This window comes from Cryptomeria japonica, chromosome 2, assembly GCF_030272615.1.
Source record: "Cryptomeria japonica chromosome 2, Sugi_1.0, whole genome shotgun sequence".
NCBI lineage: Eukaryota > Viridiplantae > Streptophyta > Pinopsida > Cupressales > Cupressaceae > Cryptomeria > Cryptomeria japonica.
In genome coordinates, this window is record NC_081406.1 from 96,900,117 (window position 1) to 96,918,390 (window position 18,274).

The 18,274-nt window shown below is 38.4% G+C and overlaps 1 protein-coding gene across 1 annotated transcript in view; it reads left to right on the forward strand.

Annotated features, from left to right (window-relative positions):
• LOC131050804 (DNA (cytosine-5)-methyltransferase DRM2) overlaps positions 1–17,594 on the forward strand; it is a 194,268-nt gene extending 176,674 nt beyond the window's left edge. Inside the window, exons 8-9 of the mRNA XM_057985081.2 lie at positions 16,191–16,214; positions 16,416–17,594. Coding sequence (XP_057841064.1) covers positions 16,191–16,214; positions 16,416–17,456 — 1,065 coding nt within the window. The 3' untranslated portion in view covers positions 17,457–17,594. The remainder of the gene's footprint in view (positions 1–16,190; positions 16,215–16,415) is intronic.
• The last annotated feature ends 680 nt before the right edge of the window (positions 17,595–18,274 follow it).

Genomic DNA, 18,274 nt, shown 5'->3' on the forward strand with positions numbered 1-18,274 from the left:
TTTCAGATCTTTGGGGACAAAGAACAAGATCATACTCCTCCTGAATGCAATCAAGCTCCTCCATTACCTGATTGATCTCCTTGGCCATTTCTCTATTCTCTTTCTCTCTTAAATGTTTGAAATCAGCAAACTGATCATCTACCTCCATTAGAACCAACTGAGTATTTTCTAACATGTCCTTTGTTGACTCAAGCTCAAGAGTAAGCTCTTCAACTTTCCTCTCCTTTCCTTGGAAATCACTAAGGATCTTCTTTGCTGATTCGATGGCATAATCACGATCTATGATCAATTGTATGCACTCTGATTTCAATGTTTGCAAAGAGTCTTTGATGAGTTGCAGATTAGGGAGAGCAACTTCATCCTTAACTCCCTTCCGTCTCTCTTCAATTTGAGCCTTCCAATAGAGTTTTTCTATCAAACTATGTGTATGGTCAAACCCAGATAGAACTCGCACCTCATTCTCAAAGGACCTCATGAATTTATCCTTCCACTCGTGAACATTTAATGGTGGTGTACTAGTCATTGGCTGCAACTGAAATCAGAACTTTGTTTCTTGTCTTTGCTGCCCACAAAGCTGCTCCATCCTTTTCTTCACCACCCACTAGCTGCAATTGCTCGATATCATGAAGAGGATCAGATTCTACTAAATCTTTAACTTTTTGCTTACTACCAACTTCATGAATGGGTGAATCAGATTTGCATTTTAGAACCTCTTTAAACTTTCCATCATCAAAAACCATATGGTCCTCTAACTCTACAACACAATCTTCTTTTTGAGCTTCATCAGGATCAAAGGGAAATTCATCCCACACATGTTCCTTGTCATCGCTAGGTGCCATCATACCCGGATCCCAAGTGCTAAAGGGCTGATTACTTTCTTTAGTTAAAAAGTGTTCACCATAGCTCCAAGTATCATCCAACTTAGATCTTGAATCTTCTTTTAATTTCCACACATTGCTATTCTCACCAAGAGCAATGCTAGAACCAAGTGATGTTTCATCTTCCCACTCAAACAGTGGATTGTCATATGTTTTCACTTTACCCATCTCAAACAATGGGTTATCAACGATCTGGGAAGTATTTCCTTTTTCCAACTTAGACCAACAATCCTGCTGTCCTAAATCTGAAAATTCCAATTTAGGACATTGCTCAAAGACTTTCAGAATTTGGTCAAGCTCATTCTTCAAACTACGAGTCTCAACCCCATTATTCTGAAATGCAATTTCTGATTGGTCCTCTAAATCTGCCCCTTGAATGTCATCATTTTGGTATATTTTAAACTCACAAAATAGGACAGCCTCTTGGTCATTAGGAACTTCATCATTAACTGCAATATTTTCAGCTTCATAACATGAATCTCCATCCAACAATCTGCTAATCTTTCCCTCTTGTTTAACATCTTCAATTTTCATCTGCTCTTCCTCTAGAAGCACATGAGTGCATTCAACATTGTCACTAGCTCCATAAGAAACATTAAGAGATTCATCATGCACAACCTCAAATATTGTTTTTTATTCTTCTTGAATGACAACCTCATCAATGGTAGGTGCATGCATCACCAAAGAGTCTTCATGAAGCACTGTCTCAAAGTTAGGTGTCAAAACACCAACTCCATCATTTGTCTTTGTATTAAAGATATTGTTTTCAGAAACTTCCTTATGTTTGGATTTTGCAAGAACCTTCACGAACCCCATTTTAATATCTGGATCCTTCATCAAATTAATCAATCCTTGCATTAACTCACAAATAGACTTATCTGTAGTAAACATTCTTCCAAACTCTTATATGCAACAAAAAACAACGACCCAACAGGATGGCAGGGAGAAATTGTGCTCTGATCAATTTGAACACACAGGCTGGCGGGAAAACCAGCTCTGATACCATTGTAATATCCCAATTATGTTTTTTGTTTTTTTAGGCCAATAATAATCATCCACAAACAGATAACCCGTTAAAGTTAGAAAGCATAAACTAAAAACTTGCTGGAAAATGCAACCCTTCCACTTTCTGATTACCAAGTGCCCAATGTGGGAAGGTGAGAGCATATGGTGTTGAGGGGATCGTTAGCTTCAAATCACTGGAAACAATACAATGCTTGGGTGGCAAGCCAGCCCCTTCCGCTTATCCAGTGGGAATGCAAGAAACTTGGTAGTGAACTAGCCAAGAGAAACATACAAAGGCACATATCACTCAACCGCAATATTTCAGCGAGAGGATTGAAATTACAAAACAATCTCAACTCAACCGCTTATGTAGCGGGAGGACCATTACACTCAGACATCACTCGACCACTTATGCAATGGGAGGAATGAATTACAATTTACTTGAAAATAGGTGACAAGCCAGCATTTTCCACTTTTCAGCAGGGTGAGAGTTACAAACCAAAATTGGTTAGTAGTACTACTACTTAACCTTACAATAATCAAGATAATGTGAGAAGAGAGTAATGCTGAATATCCAAATAAGAACATAAAATTTCTGCTAACATCAAAATCTGCAGGCTGGAATTGCAAAACCAGCAGCCTATGGATTCACTAAAATGCTCATAACTCTCTCATTACTCGCCCAATTCACCCAAAATCTGTTCTAAATAATTGCTATACCCGTTACAATGAAAACAAACCCAAGGAAAGCCATCGAAACACCCATATTTTTTTGCACGCTTCCCAATGCATTCACAAAACCCAATGCCTAACCTGAGAAGTTCGATTTGCAATATAAAAATCCACAATCGAAATTTGATGCTAAAAACTTACAATATGCATTGCCAGTGGTGGGAAGGAAGGATGAGCCAGTACCCAGAATGATCGAATCGCCTGGTCAAGAGGTGTGAGCAAAATACACTTTCAGCAGTCCCGCGACCAGCAACCAGAAAACACTCCAATCCCAAATAGAACACTCCACAATCTGCAACTCACTCACCAACAACACTGGGAATACATGGACACAGCTAGATACTATCTTGCAAGTACGAAACTGAGACTTAGCTAGGAAGCCACACTTCAAAGCTCAGATTTTCATTCACCAATTCGGCAGCATAACGATGCAAATTCATTTGATACCAAATGAGAAGCCCAACACTCTCATTTATAGATTTTGAGGGCTCAAATTCAACAATCCCTCCAAATGAATGCCAAATCCAAATGCACATTCACTTCACATTATTTTGAAATTACATTTCATTTCTCCTTTCTCCAAATCGACCTTCTCATAGAAGCAAATATTCTTTATAAAAATGACAATAAAATCATAATGTGGCATCCAAGGTAGATAAGTGAAATATATTATAAAATTAACTTATTTCTCCATAAGGCGTCCATCTTGCCGTATTAATATTTCACTCTATAAAGTAATTTTCCTCAACAATAAATCACCCAATATATAATTAAGGAAATGACTTATATATCAATATAACTTAAGCAACCCCTTTTAAATAAATCGTCCAACCTTTGCCTTAAGTTATAATTTAATTTAAAACACCATTTTTCATCAAATACTTAACCTGCCAAAACAAGCTCCAAGGATATGGGGAAACAAGCTGAGAGAATTGCCCTACCAGAAATAGTCATTGAACTGAGCTAAGGAACCCTTGCCAAGAATAGTACCAAAAAATGAGGGAAGACCAACTGCTCAAACTGACCTGTCGGAAATAGCCATCTGAACAAGCCTGCTGACATCCTGCTAAAAATAAAACTGCTAAATATAGTAATTACTAAAAATAGCATACTGCTAAAAATAGTAAGTGTTTCCAAAGTGATTTTAACCATATTCTGAGCAATCGTCGTACTTACTAAAAATAGTAAGTTTGGAAAAAGTTACCTGATGCAAATGCATGTCGAACCATCCTGAAGCTCTCTGAAAACCCAGAAGGAAACCAGAATCCAAACTGTCAAACTCCCACATATAGCCCCTGAAAACACCAAAGAATCCTCCTAGAAAATAGGAAACCCTAATTTCTGCCCCCGACTAGCGTACGGGCCTCCGAACTAGGCTAACGGCCAACAGAACTAATCACTGTGGAGAAGGGGACATTATACATGGTGAGCTTTCCAAAATGTTCAAAAGGAAGCAACATACAGCAACATTGTAATTGTAAAAATCAGAGAGCAAGTAGATTTGTCACGTCAAAAGATGAGGTTCTTGAAGAAAAGGGCCATCAATTTCTTTTGAAGAAATGCGTCTTATAATACACAGCAATATGCAAATTTTAAAAGAAAAAAAAACCCACAACCTGCAGGAGGTATACAACAGAAGTATACATCCATGTAAACGCAGTTACAAATTCAAGCACAAGTTCATCACCAAGAGCATTTCGGGCAGATCAAACAGAGAAGCAAAAAGGAGAAATTTATAGCTTTTTTTTCACTTTTTCAGTCATTATAATTGTTCAAAGCCAAATTGCTATGCGTGGAGCAGGAAGATCTTACCTATGGCGGCAAGAGTAATGGCGGAATGAAGGCTATCCAAAAATTCATTCAAACCCTCAGCAAAATCCCCATGGCAGCGCCCAAATCACGCAGTGAATTGATAGAAGATCAAATCGAGCCTGCAAAGTCTTCGAAAATTTTCCAAATTTTCAAACATGGTGGCACCCAACACATAGCAAAATGTCAAATAAATGTTCTTCGACTCGGTAGGAAATCTTTTCCAGACTTTCAGACCTCCAAAACCCCATGGCGGTGTTGCATCTTCATTTCCGCAACAATAGGAATTTAAAATGTCGAATGCCAAAAGAGAGGAGAAAATGAATCATTTTAGGGTTTCTTTTCCCTAAAGTGTATTTCGAGTTGCCTAAGGCATTTGCCTTTATTTTTATTTTTATTTTTATTTTTTTTCTCCTCTCTATACCCCCGAAAAATGCCTAGGGGAGGGACAAGTTTTTACATTTTATCATTTTATATTTTCACATATAGTATCTATTAAATAATTTATTAAATTATCACTGAATAAATATTTATTTATATAATAAAAAATAAATATCTATTAAGTAAAAATTTATAAATTACTTAATAAATGTTATATGTGAAATTACAAATTGATAAATGTAAAAATGTAATAGGTAAATATTCATCAAAGTGGAATTAATTATCACTTTATTGAATTACTTATTATATTACTTGGATCCTAATGTATAGATGTGTGAAAATGTTTATTAAAGTAAAGCATTATCACTTTATTGAATTTTTATCAATATCTTGACTTTATTGTAAAAATGGAATGAATAAATATTTGATGAAGTGATAATAACAAAGGATCACTTTATTAGATATTTATTTACCTTTATTAGGGAGTCCAGATATTTTTTGCGTTAATGAAGGCTTGCAGGCCTGTCAGGGATATTTTGGAGCCATTTACGATGCATTTAGGAGCTTTTATGGCAGAGTATGGGGTGGCTTGATTTTATGTTCAAGTCTTTTCAGTTTTACACTTGTTTTTTACCCTAAAAGTGGGCTTTTTGGGTGGAATTCGACCAAGTGGTTAGGTTTTGCTTTGTGGGACGCCGCTGTTGGAAGCAGCATATATACTGCTTTCCTTCTCTTTTGTAAGGGTTCTTACTTGTTCATTATTCTTTGCAAACTATAATTTTCGGAGTTCTTTCTACAGAAATTGAATGATTTTGTAACACATCTTCAGGTATAATACAGATTGGGGATACCTTTTGTCATAACCCCACATTTTTGCAATTATAAAAGATAACATTTATACTGTAATCAGAAATGACTCCTTGTCTTATATTAATGTAATAATCATGTGTTAACTCCTGATTTAATTTTACCATAAAAAGATGTTGACTAAATATATAATTAGAGATGAGTACTAAATAAATGTAAATATAAAAAAATAATAAATAAATAAATAAATAAAAAATATATATATACAATTTAAATACATTGTTCATTAAATATACAATTATTATTATTTAATTATTGATGCATAAATCTTAAATATAAATATACAATGTAAAAATTTAATACATTATAAACGATATTAAAAGAACCCTTAATGTAATAGGCGCTAAACTTAAGAGATCGCAGGGTATTTCACCAACAAACACACCCTATAATGATAACGGTGCGTCTATACATTTGGGCGCTAAAAAGGAAAGTTCAGGTGGAACGGTGACAGGAACAGTCACCACCTTGCATCCGCAACAGTCACGATGGTCCGCCTCGACCCCCCCCCCCCCCGCGCGGGTATTTAAGTAAACTCGTGGCAAGGAAGTGGGGGGTAAGAAAGGCACGCGGAAAACAGAATAGAGAGAAGGGACGCACGAGACACGGGAAAAAGGGACGCAGCAACAGGAGACACAGGTAAGTAGTGTTTCGACCCTTGTCTAAATTCACAATAATATTTAATGAAATTGCATTCTGAAAAATAGATAAGTATTATTGCATAAATGTATAGATTTTGGGTAGCTGTCAAATTCAAAATAATTATATTCTAGGATGGTTAAGATACACCTTTATATATATAGAAATTAGATAATGAAATTATATATATAAATATGTATATATATATATATATGAATACATCTCCACATATTACATAAATTAATAAATATTATACAACTACTAATTAAGAAAGAACCATATTATGTAATTAAGAATTAAAGGAATGATCTCTACCAAGATAATTAATAAAGCAATTGCATATCCAAACCCAGTGAGATAAATGAGGAATTAGGCAACAGGGATAGCAGGAACTAGGCCTCTGTCAGGTAGGCCACCCACTGCAGTTGACAAAGGGCTTCTGGCAGGAGGGCCAAGGGGGTGTGTACCGTCCTTGGGCCTGATAAGCGCTACGGGCATCCTAAGGTAGCTTATCCCTTTTATCCCACTAGGAATTAAATATGGAATTGACTTATTGATAACAAATAAACTCAAATGAATTTAGACAAATTACACCCTAAATGAATTAATCAATCATTAAAATTCATTGTTTACATGTTTTCTTAGATTTGCGAAGTTGGGACATTACACCTTTTGTAGTAACAATTAGTTCATTCCTTCCCATTTTCTTTTGTTATTGTGGGTCCTTATTGTTTAGTGCTGATTCTTGAGGGTTTTCTTGTCCTTGGAGCTGTATCTTTTCATATCAGTGCCTTTATGCAGGGGAATAATCATTTGCAGGTTATAAGTTGTTTGTTAGTAGTTATCAGTTTTGGATTGTGAAAGTTTTTCTTTCCTCCTAGGACTGTGGTTATCTAGCCTCCTTATAAATTACTAATGCAAAGGTTATCTTTTTCTGGGTTGTGAAAGAGAGTTTTTATTACTGCCATATTATGTGTCACTCTTTCTTACTTTTAAGTTTTTCAACATATCATTTTGGTGTATCACCTTAGGGTTAGATTTTAGCTTCATATGTCCTCCTCAGTCTTTTCCCTAAAGAAATTGTTAGTTTAGGTGAAGAATTCGAAAAGAACCAGCTTACTCTAGAGGTTCACTTCAGTTTTAGGTTACCCACAACCTTGAAGTGTTCCCATGTTTCAATAGGCAGCTGAAGTTCACAGCTTTGGTGATGGTGCAGGCTTCATTGATAATAGGTCAAACTTTCAAAGTCCGCCATGAGGTGCTTCAAAAACTCCGTCTTGAAGTGGACAACCTTCCAATCTCCGCCCTATGCATTGAAGGCATCAAAGTCCACCCTCATGAGAAGTGAAGAAAGTCCGCCTTGAAGAGGGAGCACAAAACTCCGCCCTCCTTGATGTCTCATGAAAGTCCGCCCATCCTTGGTGATAGACCAAAAGTCTACCCTTGGAGATGGTTTCAAAAGTCCGCCCTCCTTGATCTCTCATGAAAGTCCGCCCTCCTTGATGCCTTCCAAAGTCTGGCATCCTCGGTGATAGACCAAAAGTCCGCCCTTGGAGATGGTTTCAAAAGTCCGCTTAGCCAAGGTATGATGATGCCATGGAGAGATGCCTCCAAAGTCCGCCCTAGGAGTGGTCTCAAAACTCCGCCATCCTTGTTGAGGGATGTTAAAAGTCTGCCCATGATGGTGTGCAAGCCTCTTAAGGCCTCCCAAAACTCTGCCTTAGAGGTTGTCTCTTCAAACTCCGCCCTATGGGATGATACCTTCAAACTCCGCCCTTGGTGAAATCATTCAAAAGTCCGCCATGCTTGAGGAGGTAACCCAAAAGTCCGCCTTGGAGAGGTCATTCAAAAGTCCATCTTGGTGAGAGCCTAACAAAGTAAGCATGAGAGCCTAACAATGGGGAGCCTTCAAAAGTCCGCCCTATGAATGGGATAAAAGAAGTTTAAGGCAAACAAACATGATGATAGAGGCACCTCTAAACTCCGCCCAAGCATGAAGTTGAAGCCTCTAAACTCCGCCCAAGCATAAAGTTGAAGTCTCTAAACTCCGCCCTACTCTTGAAAGTCAAACAAAGTCAACAGCAAGTTCAAAATTGAATTCAAATGCTAGCGATGTCATCAAATCTTCCTAAAATTCGGATTTCTAACTAATTTAGAAAGTTGAAAAAGAGATTTTCGAAGATCAATGAGCTGGGGAAATCAAAACGGAAACTCGAGTTGGAACTATGAATTGAAATTGGAAAGAAGATATTTGCAGATTGAGGTGATCTTTAGACTAAGTTCCAAATTAGAAACCTTTTGGAAGATGCCAATCTATAGGCCTAGTTCAAATTTATGGACTGAATCCAATTTAGAAACTTGCACAAGAAGAAGATTTTCGAACTCAAAGAGATGACAACACAACTCGAAATTGAATTGGAAACTTTCCCAAGGTTTAAGTTGAATTTAGAAACCTGAGTTGGATGGTATTTACGTGTTTCTAATTGTGAAATCAACTTCATTACAAATACATTCTTTGTTTCTTCATTCTCACACCAAGAAGTTCGAACTTTTTGTGCAAGCTAAGGAAAACATTGGGAAGTATTTCGCAGATTGAAGGTCATTTGGAAGAAAATCTTGGTGTTGCAAGGATATTTCCTGCAATTTGGGCGAGCTTCTTGAGGAATTCTGATTTTCCTTATCAAAGAATCTGCAGATTTTGGAGTGGGACTAGCTGGTAGAAGGCAAAGTTGTTACTTTTTCTGAGTTTTCTTACGATCTTCTAGCCTTATTCTCATTCATGCGAAGGTGAAGTTGGATTTAAAATGCAGATTTATTGCATTTTTCTGAGTTTTCCAGATTCATTGGAAGTAATTTTTGTGGACTTATTCAATTTTTTAGTGAGAAAAATCATTTTGTTGACTAAATGGAAAGAGAGTTTTGCAGTTACAACACTTGGTTTGTTGGATTGCAATCATAAATGTCCTTAGGTTGAATTGTTTACATGTGAAAAACCCATTTTTGTGGCTAAGTATGAAAATGAAATAAAATCCCCAAGCACTTAGCCATTCGTAGCCTCGACTTTCTTTAATCCAAAATCTGATTCCTAACTTAAGCTTTGTGTTTACTTGCAGATTTTATGCACGATGAAGTTCCAAGTAGACAAGGATGCTCCTCCTGAGTCGAGAATGACCTCGAAGTGGAAGAATGTTAGCGACACTAACCTCGGGCATATTAATCTGAGGGAGTTCAAGAAGAGGATGTTCGGTTTAGACAACCTCATGCCTACCATGACCGCTCAGAATTCCAAAATATCATCATGCTATGTACGTAACCAAGGATGAAGTTGATCGCATGTATCAGGATCATTTGGAGGAGTATGACACCATCATCAATCATTCCTGGCTGGACAATCCAAGGAAAGGTGCCTCCAAACTACAGAGAAAGAGCTTGGTGAGGGCGTACTTCAAGTAAGATATTGAAGATATGATTGTCCTACTGAACAGGATAATGGGGAATCCTCAAGGCGTCCATTCGAGCCCTGGATGTATTATTTCATAAATGAAATAATGAACGGAGTTAAGATGATAGACTGGGCTCGAATGATAAGTGATAACTTGGACAACCAGCTGAAGAATTTGGAAGCAAATAGGACCTTCTTCATGAGCTCGTACTTGTTCTATTCCCTGGCTAGAGCCCACAGATACAGAGGCCTCACCTACAGAGAGGAAGTGGGAAACAAAGAAAATCAGTTTCCCGTCTATGACTGTTATCCCCAGTTTCACATGGAAGAAAAGTTTCATTTCAAGAGGGTGAATGACACATTTCTCATGCACATCACACGGACGCTGCAAGGTGGACTACACTAGAGACTCTCTCAAGAGTCTATGGACTTCATCAGCAGATTCGGATATTGGTATATTCAATACCCAAATTTCACTTACATCAAAATTCAGGGGTTTTCCAGATCTCCTTATAAGCTCCCAGCTTATCCTACCAACTAAGTCGTGCTACTCGAGGTTGTAAGGCAATTGGAGGGATATATGACAGTTTAAAGAGATAAGGACAAGAAGGCAGGAACCTCCTCTCTCACGATTGGAAACGAGCTAGAAACATGCCCGTCATCACAAGCCGCTGCCACTGCTGAGAGAGAGCTGGCTTGGTACCCTTTTTACCAGTACAAAGCAAGAAAGAATTTTGATCCGTTCCATAGGATGAAAAGGGTCGAAGGGATGGCATTTGAGCACAGGGCTGATTTGGAAGATTATTGGGCTAATGCAGCCGATAGTTTTGAAATCGGGAGGAGATTTTGGTCAAGGATTCCCTTGAGCATGGTAAGAGCAATGAAAGTATTTAGAGTTGCTGATCAAATAGAAGACAGCCTTGAGCTTCAGCAGCCAGGCTTTGAGAAGATGAGGAATGAGCCACTAGCCTTGGTTGATTGCTCAGAGGGAGAGAAGTCAGATGTCGCAGACCTCATGAGGTCGATGGTCGAGTACTCTAAGTGGTGGACATCTGAGAGGACGAAACAATTGAAGTCTAAAGGTGTGACCCTGACCTATGATTTAATGGGAGTAGATGACTCTTTGTCCTCTAACCCTTGTATCTCTGCAGGCAATGCTCGAAATCCAGAGAGTGTTGGGTCCCGGAAGAGGAAAGAATTAGTGGGAAGCTCTGGAAAGGCCAGAGGAAAGAAGATTATCGAGGAGAGACGGCAGTCCAACGAAGGTCATTCCATCCTGAGTGCCGCATATGCTGTGCCTGATCAAAATGCAGTTGAAGAGCTAGAGATGGACACATATATGGTAAATAATGAAGTGAGAGTGCCTTCTCCTTCAATTGAGGAAATAATGAAAGGAGTTGTCCAAAATCCAGATAGGGAACAAGTTTCAAATGCAGCCACGGAAGTTGAAGAGCCTGAGCCCCCAGTAGTTTTCCTCGATGGTATAGTTATTGGACCAAGAAGGGCAGATGATGGGTTTGATCAAAACACTGTGGAGCAGTCAACCATTCCTGATTGGCTGAGGGAAAGGATAAGGGATAAGATCCCCAAGGAAACCCATTCTGAAGAGAATACAGCAGCATTTCTAGAAAAGGTGAACGAACCAATCATAGTCAAGCCACCTAAGCCAGCCAAAAAATTCTCTTTGATTCAGAGGGATAGTGCAGGGTTTCAGACAGTTCAGATAGCTGTGCCAAAGGAAGGGAAAACTCGGGACAATATTGCCCCAGAGGATTATAAGATCACCACTATAGAGTTGGGTAAGCCTACCCAGGACCAAGAAGTCCAGTACTTTGACGACTCCTGCAACGCCCTCAAGACGAGTCTAGCCCAGGAGAGGGAGAAAAGGAAGAAGGTAGAGGAAGAGAACCAACAATGGAGGAAATATGTTCTCCATCTCACCCGGCCACTCAACCATGAGATACCGGTCACTCCTCCGCAGCCTCTTCAGCAAGAGTCAATGGAGGACATGAAGGGCACATTCACACTGGCCAAGGAATGGATTTCAGACGCTTCGGCACGTGCTGACATACTTGTAGAAAATTTAGTATCAGCACATGAGTCGGCCTCTTCATTAGTCAGCCGAATTGAGGACCTAGCTGCAAATTGGGAAGATATTGAAGAAATTCAAGATGAAATACTTCCGCAATTGAAGGTTATTCGAGGCCTATCAAAACGGAGTTTGGTGGATGCAGGTGTCATACAAGTTGGGGATAGATATGACTTTAACACCTGGTATTATGCTTTAGTCACCAAGATTGAAGTCCTGAAGAAATCCGAGACTAAGTCCTTCGAAACAGAGGAAAGTGTCAAAGAAATTTTGAGTAAGGTGTTTCGTGCACCATCAGAGATCTGGAAGAAAGAGAGTATACGAGAAAAACACTTGCAGGCAAAGAACCAGAGAGCCAGAATTCAGTCGAGCTTTTTCAAAAACTTGGGGATGATTGAGGGCAATCTTTCAAGGATTGCAAGTTTTCTCTTCATTGACGAGAACTTTCTTGCCCAAGCAGTTGAGTGGGAAAGCATTCTTGCCACATGTACTGATGATGTGGACATCATCGACTTCCAGATTAGCAACTTGCCAAGTGTCACTATGGAGGAGGTCAGGCTCATCGTGTCTAGATACATCGAATCTGCAAAAGGGGAAACTGGACACTCGCCTCAATGACAATAGCAGTTGTGCCACATGTCACTTTCTTATTCTTTCAAACTAATAGAGTTTTGGAAACCCTAATTAGGGTTTATAACTTTCAATCTGGACCCTTGATCACTATTTGATCTCGGTCGTTCATTGATTTTGGAAAAACTATATAAGGCTACCTCCTCTCATTTGGAGAGTGTGAGGATTTTGACATATTGTTGCGTGAAGGTCATTTTCGAATAATATATTGCATGTGCACTTTCTCTTAAGGCTTTGTAATCTCTATTGTTCGAATGATTAGCATGGTTTCAATTTCCTCAACACTTAGTTATAGTTAATTTAGATTTGCTTTCATGTTGTTAGAATTGAATGAAGGATTTGATTAGTGTTAATTGACGGTGTATCTCTGCTCATACTTTTGGTGAATTGATGATTTCCATCTCACTATGCAAAGTTAGTCTGAGCCTATCCCCTGTGCATGCCAAAACTTCGATCATACCCACAACCCGTTGAAGATTGCACCCGCTTTGTGTAGTTGTCCTCAGTGTGGCGAAGCAAAATGCGGTTTCCTGAGAGCACCCAGTTGATACCGTCTCCAGAGTTCATAGAATTAGATCAGCCTTCTTAACCCTATCCCCCTTTTCCCTTTTTGAAAGTCTAAATATCAAAAATCCCAAAAAAAGAAAGAGCCTAAAATCGATAAATCTATCTAAGTCCAGAAGCTTAAAAGATATTTGTTAACGTAAGCCCCCCTTGAGATTTTCAACAAACACTACCCGAGTAGCTATCCCACTAAAGTCGCTTGTTCGCACATATAGACCTTGGAATCAGTAGCAATTTTTCAGGAGAGGATAGAATACCTTTGGGTATCTTATTCTAATGTTTGGTAGATGATAAAACAAACACCAATAGGTCTTTAACATCAAATCTTTCAATTAGCTTTTCAGTGAACTCATTATAAGTGGTAATTAGGTTGTGACCAAGAGTGATTAGCCCGCGGCACCACCACTCATGAGCAACTCCTTCCAAATGTAATGTGGCAAATTTTATTGCATCTTCTTCAGGCATAGGTCTTAATGATAGATAATTATCAAGTTTTTGTACCTAAGACCTAGTTGTACATTTGTTGTTTCCATCAAAATATGGCATAGTGATCTTACCAATTGTCTGTTGATAATCATTCCTTGACAAAACATAATGATCATTTCTTCCTCCTCTCCTATTCCTTTGATTCAAGAATTGATCAAAGGTCCATTGATCCTTCAAACCAGCAGGTAATGCATTGTACTCTTGGTAAGATTGCCTTGCCTCATCTCCAAAGGTAGTGGCTGCAACAACTGGTGGTTGTTCTTCCCTTGGTGTGAAAGTGGGGAAAAGAGGTCTAGAGGCTAACCATCTAGTAGTAGTTCAGCAGACAGACCTGTCTCCTTCAGTATTCCTGATATTTTCATTGTTTCCACTATGTTCAGCTTCATGACGTTGATGGAAATTATTGTTGTGTTGGACCATTGTTCCATTTTTCCCAGCAATCGAAACATCATGTCAAGCATGGTGTCAAATTTCCTCTCAATTCGTGCATCTTTGTCTTCTTCTGCCATAGTCTGAATTGTTTTACCAGCATCTCTTTCCCTTAGTGCTGCTGACAATGTATCTACTTCAGGTACTCGTGGATTTTGGTACTGTTGTCTCCGCTGTTCCCTATTATAATACCTGACTTCTCTTGCACTCATTCAACAAATCTGATCATAGGATGGCAGGATGAAAGCTCTGATACCACTGTAATATCCCTGCTGTTATTAACTAAGATGTCCAAGGGATGTTGTCAAACAATATACTGATTACCTTGCTGTTTGAACTTCCTAACTGTATATCCTGTGTCTCATGCAGTTTCTAGACCACTTATGTGTTATGCTGTTCTGATTGATGCAATACTTCAGACTAATTTTGACACTAGAAAATTTGGTTTCCCAATACGGATGACTTGCAAACGAGTAGGACAATAATCAAGGATGATAATGCATAACATGTAACTATAGCAAACTGTAATTTTGTCAAATAGTTGGCATGCAACCCAAAAAATCACAAACATATGAATCAATCTTATCTCTTCTCATTTGATAATCATGTGCTCAGTACATAGGCCAACTTATATCAAATTCATGGACTAACAACAGTGACCACTTTCAGATTTTCTGAAGACAAATGACAGCTATGGACTCAATACACAAACTGAATTTACAAGGGAATTTCAATGTCAAATGCACCTGGAATATAGCGCCTTGAAGAAGTAAGCAATATCTTTGTTCTTGAAGCCTCCAATGACCAAAATTGACCCTCTTGCCAAATCGCCCCTGCTGATACTAAGGAGGCCCGAGAACAAATAAATTTGAAATGCTGAACCCCTCTCCACCATGCCAAAGGAATCGCTATTCCTTTCCAAGAAGATCACCCAAGTCAAATATCCAAATCGATGCCACAATGGGAGCCAATGAACAAATTTGTGAAATAGCTTCAGACTGGTACGATTTGTTCAGGAAATTAATGGACATCAAACTTCACCTTTTTTCTCCTTTAAAATACATCAAAATGAATCGCCCTTCGTCCTAGATGCTATCGCTGTCCTCAAAACCTTGAAATGATGTATCCACAAAGGAATATGAGCAAAATCATCGTAAATAAGGGTCTGATGCAATTTTGTCTCAGATCTGATTTATCACCTGCAATCACCACAAAAACTCCTCCAAATGCCTCCACTCAAATCATCTCACTCCTCCTAGAATGCTGGTACAAAAATATCATCATAATCCTGTGAAACTGAAAGTGACTTCAGATTATTCTCCATAGATAGTGCTGTAACTCAATGAGCTCCGATGTGAAAGACTGAGATATCCTTCACTCTCAAGCAACCCTTCGGAGAATCTCTCACCCCCTCTGTTATGCAATCAAAGGGAGGTATCATTTCCAAAGATTAATAATCTGCAGAAACCCTAGGCTCTACAACCACAATGCAAGAGAAGATGTCAAATCACCAACGATGCACAATGAACCAACCCCTTCTATTTATCCTTATCTCTCCTCATGATTGGTTCTTTCTAGAAGATTCTTCTCTAACTAACTCATATTCTCTTTTTACACTTTAATTATTTAATTGCACTTTAAATATTAAATAAAAATAATATTATGTTATAAAGTGCAATTATAACATCATACGTGTAATCTCATCAAAAACCATGTAGAAATAAAAATGTGAAGCCATCAGTATCCGCCGAGTCGACCCTCTATCCAACACCTTGGCCTACGAGGGTCAAATAATAGGCCAACCTCGTGAATGTCCACGTGCTAAGGAGAAGGGGACATTACAATCCCACAATCTTCTACCTCTTCCTTGCTGCTCGCTTGTGCTCTCAGACTCCTCTCCAATCTGCAACACTCATCCCCTTTCTCCTGCTCTTTTTCCTCAAATTAGTAATGTTCACTTGTGAACCCAAAAAATGGCTAAAAGGTAGAAAGTTAGAAAGTATTTTACTAATTTCCAAGTCTTAAAAGTTTACAGAATTTTTTTTTAATTTTATTTGACTGTGATCTCAATTTTGAAGAGAATATTATCAACGATGTTTCCTTTCCCTGAGAATATGTCGATAATTATTTTTTTAAGTTTACATAAAATGTTTAATGTTCCTTCTCAATGGATTTCTAAATTGCAGAAACTCGTAGTAATCATGTATCTAAGCTGAAATCATGCTTTGTTTGTCTGCAGGAACAAAAGAAACAAAATGGAGAGGCATGTGTGAATAAAATCCATAAAAGAAAGCAGACAGATTTTATCTTGACTAGAATTAAAAGTAGCGTGTCATCTTTCCACAAGAGAACACTTGGAGAATATCAAGAAGTTTTAAAATATGATAAATGCACGGATAGCATGAAATGGAATCCAAATATGGTTGAATTTGGTGATGAAAACCTAACTGATTTATGTCTACAGGAACTGATTGGTTTTGGGGTTCCTGGAAAACCTGTTGGCCGGTGCTGTGAGGAGCTGAATGCATTTATCCAAGGACCACCATTTTTTTACTTTGAGAATGATGCATTTGCTCCAAGGGCAGTCTGGAAGACGATATCCCAGTATTTCAATGGCGTGGAGCCAGAATTTGTTGATTCCAAGTATTTTTCAGCTTCCACAAGACCAAGAGGTTATGTGCATAACCTTCCAATAGATGATAGGTTTCAAGCATTGCCTTTGCCCCCTATGACCATTCAGGAAGCACTTCCTCAAACAAAGAAATATTGGCCTTCCTGGGATCGGAGGGAGAAATTAAATTGCAAGGTCGCTGGACGGAATAGTCTTGTCCTCCTTGAAGAGCTCAGATCTATAATTAAAAATTCACACGGGAAACCATCAGTGAGTGAACAAGAATACATACTTCAAAAGTGTGAGCAGTGGAACTTGGTTTGGGTCGGGCCAGGTCATATGGTGCCCCTAGAACCTCATGAATTAGAAGCACTACTGGGATATGAAAAAGATCATACTCGAGGAGCATCTTGCCGAACTGATCGCTTCCAAAGTCTATGCAATTCATTCCAAATAGATACAGTCGCATATCATTTGTCCGTTTTGAAAGCATTCTATCCTGATGGTCTTAAAGTACTTTCTCTGTTTTCTGGTATTGGCGGGGCAGAGGTTGCTCTGCATCGTCTGAAGATTCATTTAAAGTGTGTTGTGTCTGTAGAAATATGTCCAAAGAACAGACTTATTCTTGAAAGTTGGTGGCAGAAAACGCAACAAAGAGGTAGATTGATTCAGAAGGAAGATGTGCAATATTTGACAAGAGAAGTACTGCAGGATTTGATAGATATGGTGGGAGGTTTTGATCTTATAATCGGTGCAAGCCCATATAACCACCAATATACCAACAATAAAGCTAACAGGGATGAGCTAGAGTGGAGAAATTCTTTACTTTTTAATGAGTGTCCTCGCATTGTGAAGGAAGTGAAGCAAATAATGCACTCTAAAGGCATGGCATAGGATTTATCTATGTAGCACCGCTATGACTCATTTTTTTCGGTACAATTTGAAACTCAAATAATTTACGGAGAAGAAATTCTTTTGCTCAGAAATTTTCGAGAAAGGCATGCAACGAATGAAAATTCATTTTTTTTTGAACTTTCCAATTTAGACTGCTTGTTCAGTAATCAAGGGATGCAATTGAAAATTGATGTTTGCTTTTAAAAAAATTGTCGTTTCATCCTATCTTTATATTAGTTTTTCAAAATATAAATGGATTGTCACCAAAAAGGTTGCCTTTGAAAATTAACTGAAACCGGTGTGTTAAGACTCCGTGAGGATTCATGGATCCAGTCTGAATCAGGCTAAGCAAATCTTGAGCCTTCATTTAAACTTGACGGAGTTTGACAGCGCATCGAAACACGTTAAGAAGGTAAAGGTAGATCAGAAATAGCTGAATTAAAATGAGCATGAGCACCCGTAGGTTAATAGGCAATCCATATCAATTTAAAAAAAAAAACGGTTCCGTTTTGTCTGGAAGTGTCCGATATGAAAAGCATATCTGATTTTATTCTATCCTCACAAATTCTATAAGCATAGCTGAGTTTACCCTATCCTCACAAGTTCTAGAAGCAAATCAAATCTTAAATTATCCTCACAAGTTTAAGAAGTTTCCAAGTGGAAAGTAGTTAAAACAGAACCTTATAAAGATGACCAGGTAAACCATTTGGACAGCTCCTTCTACCTGCAATTGAAGGACTGTCTTCTTGTGTTGGCAACAGGAATATTAGCTGTACAAGTGATCAGCAGAAAAATAGTCTGGCTGCATATTGCTCAGC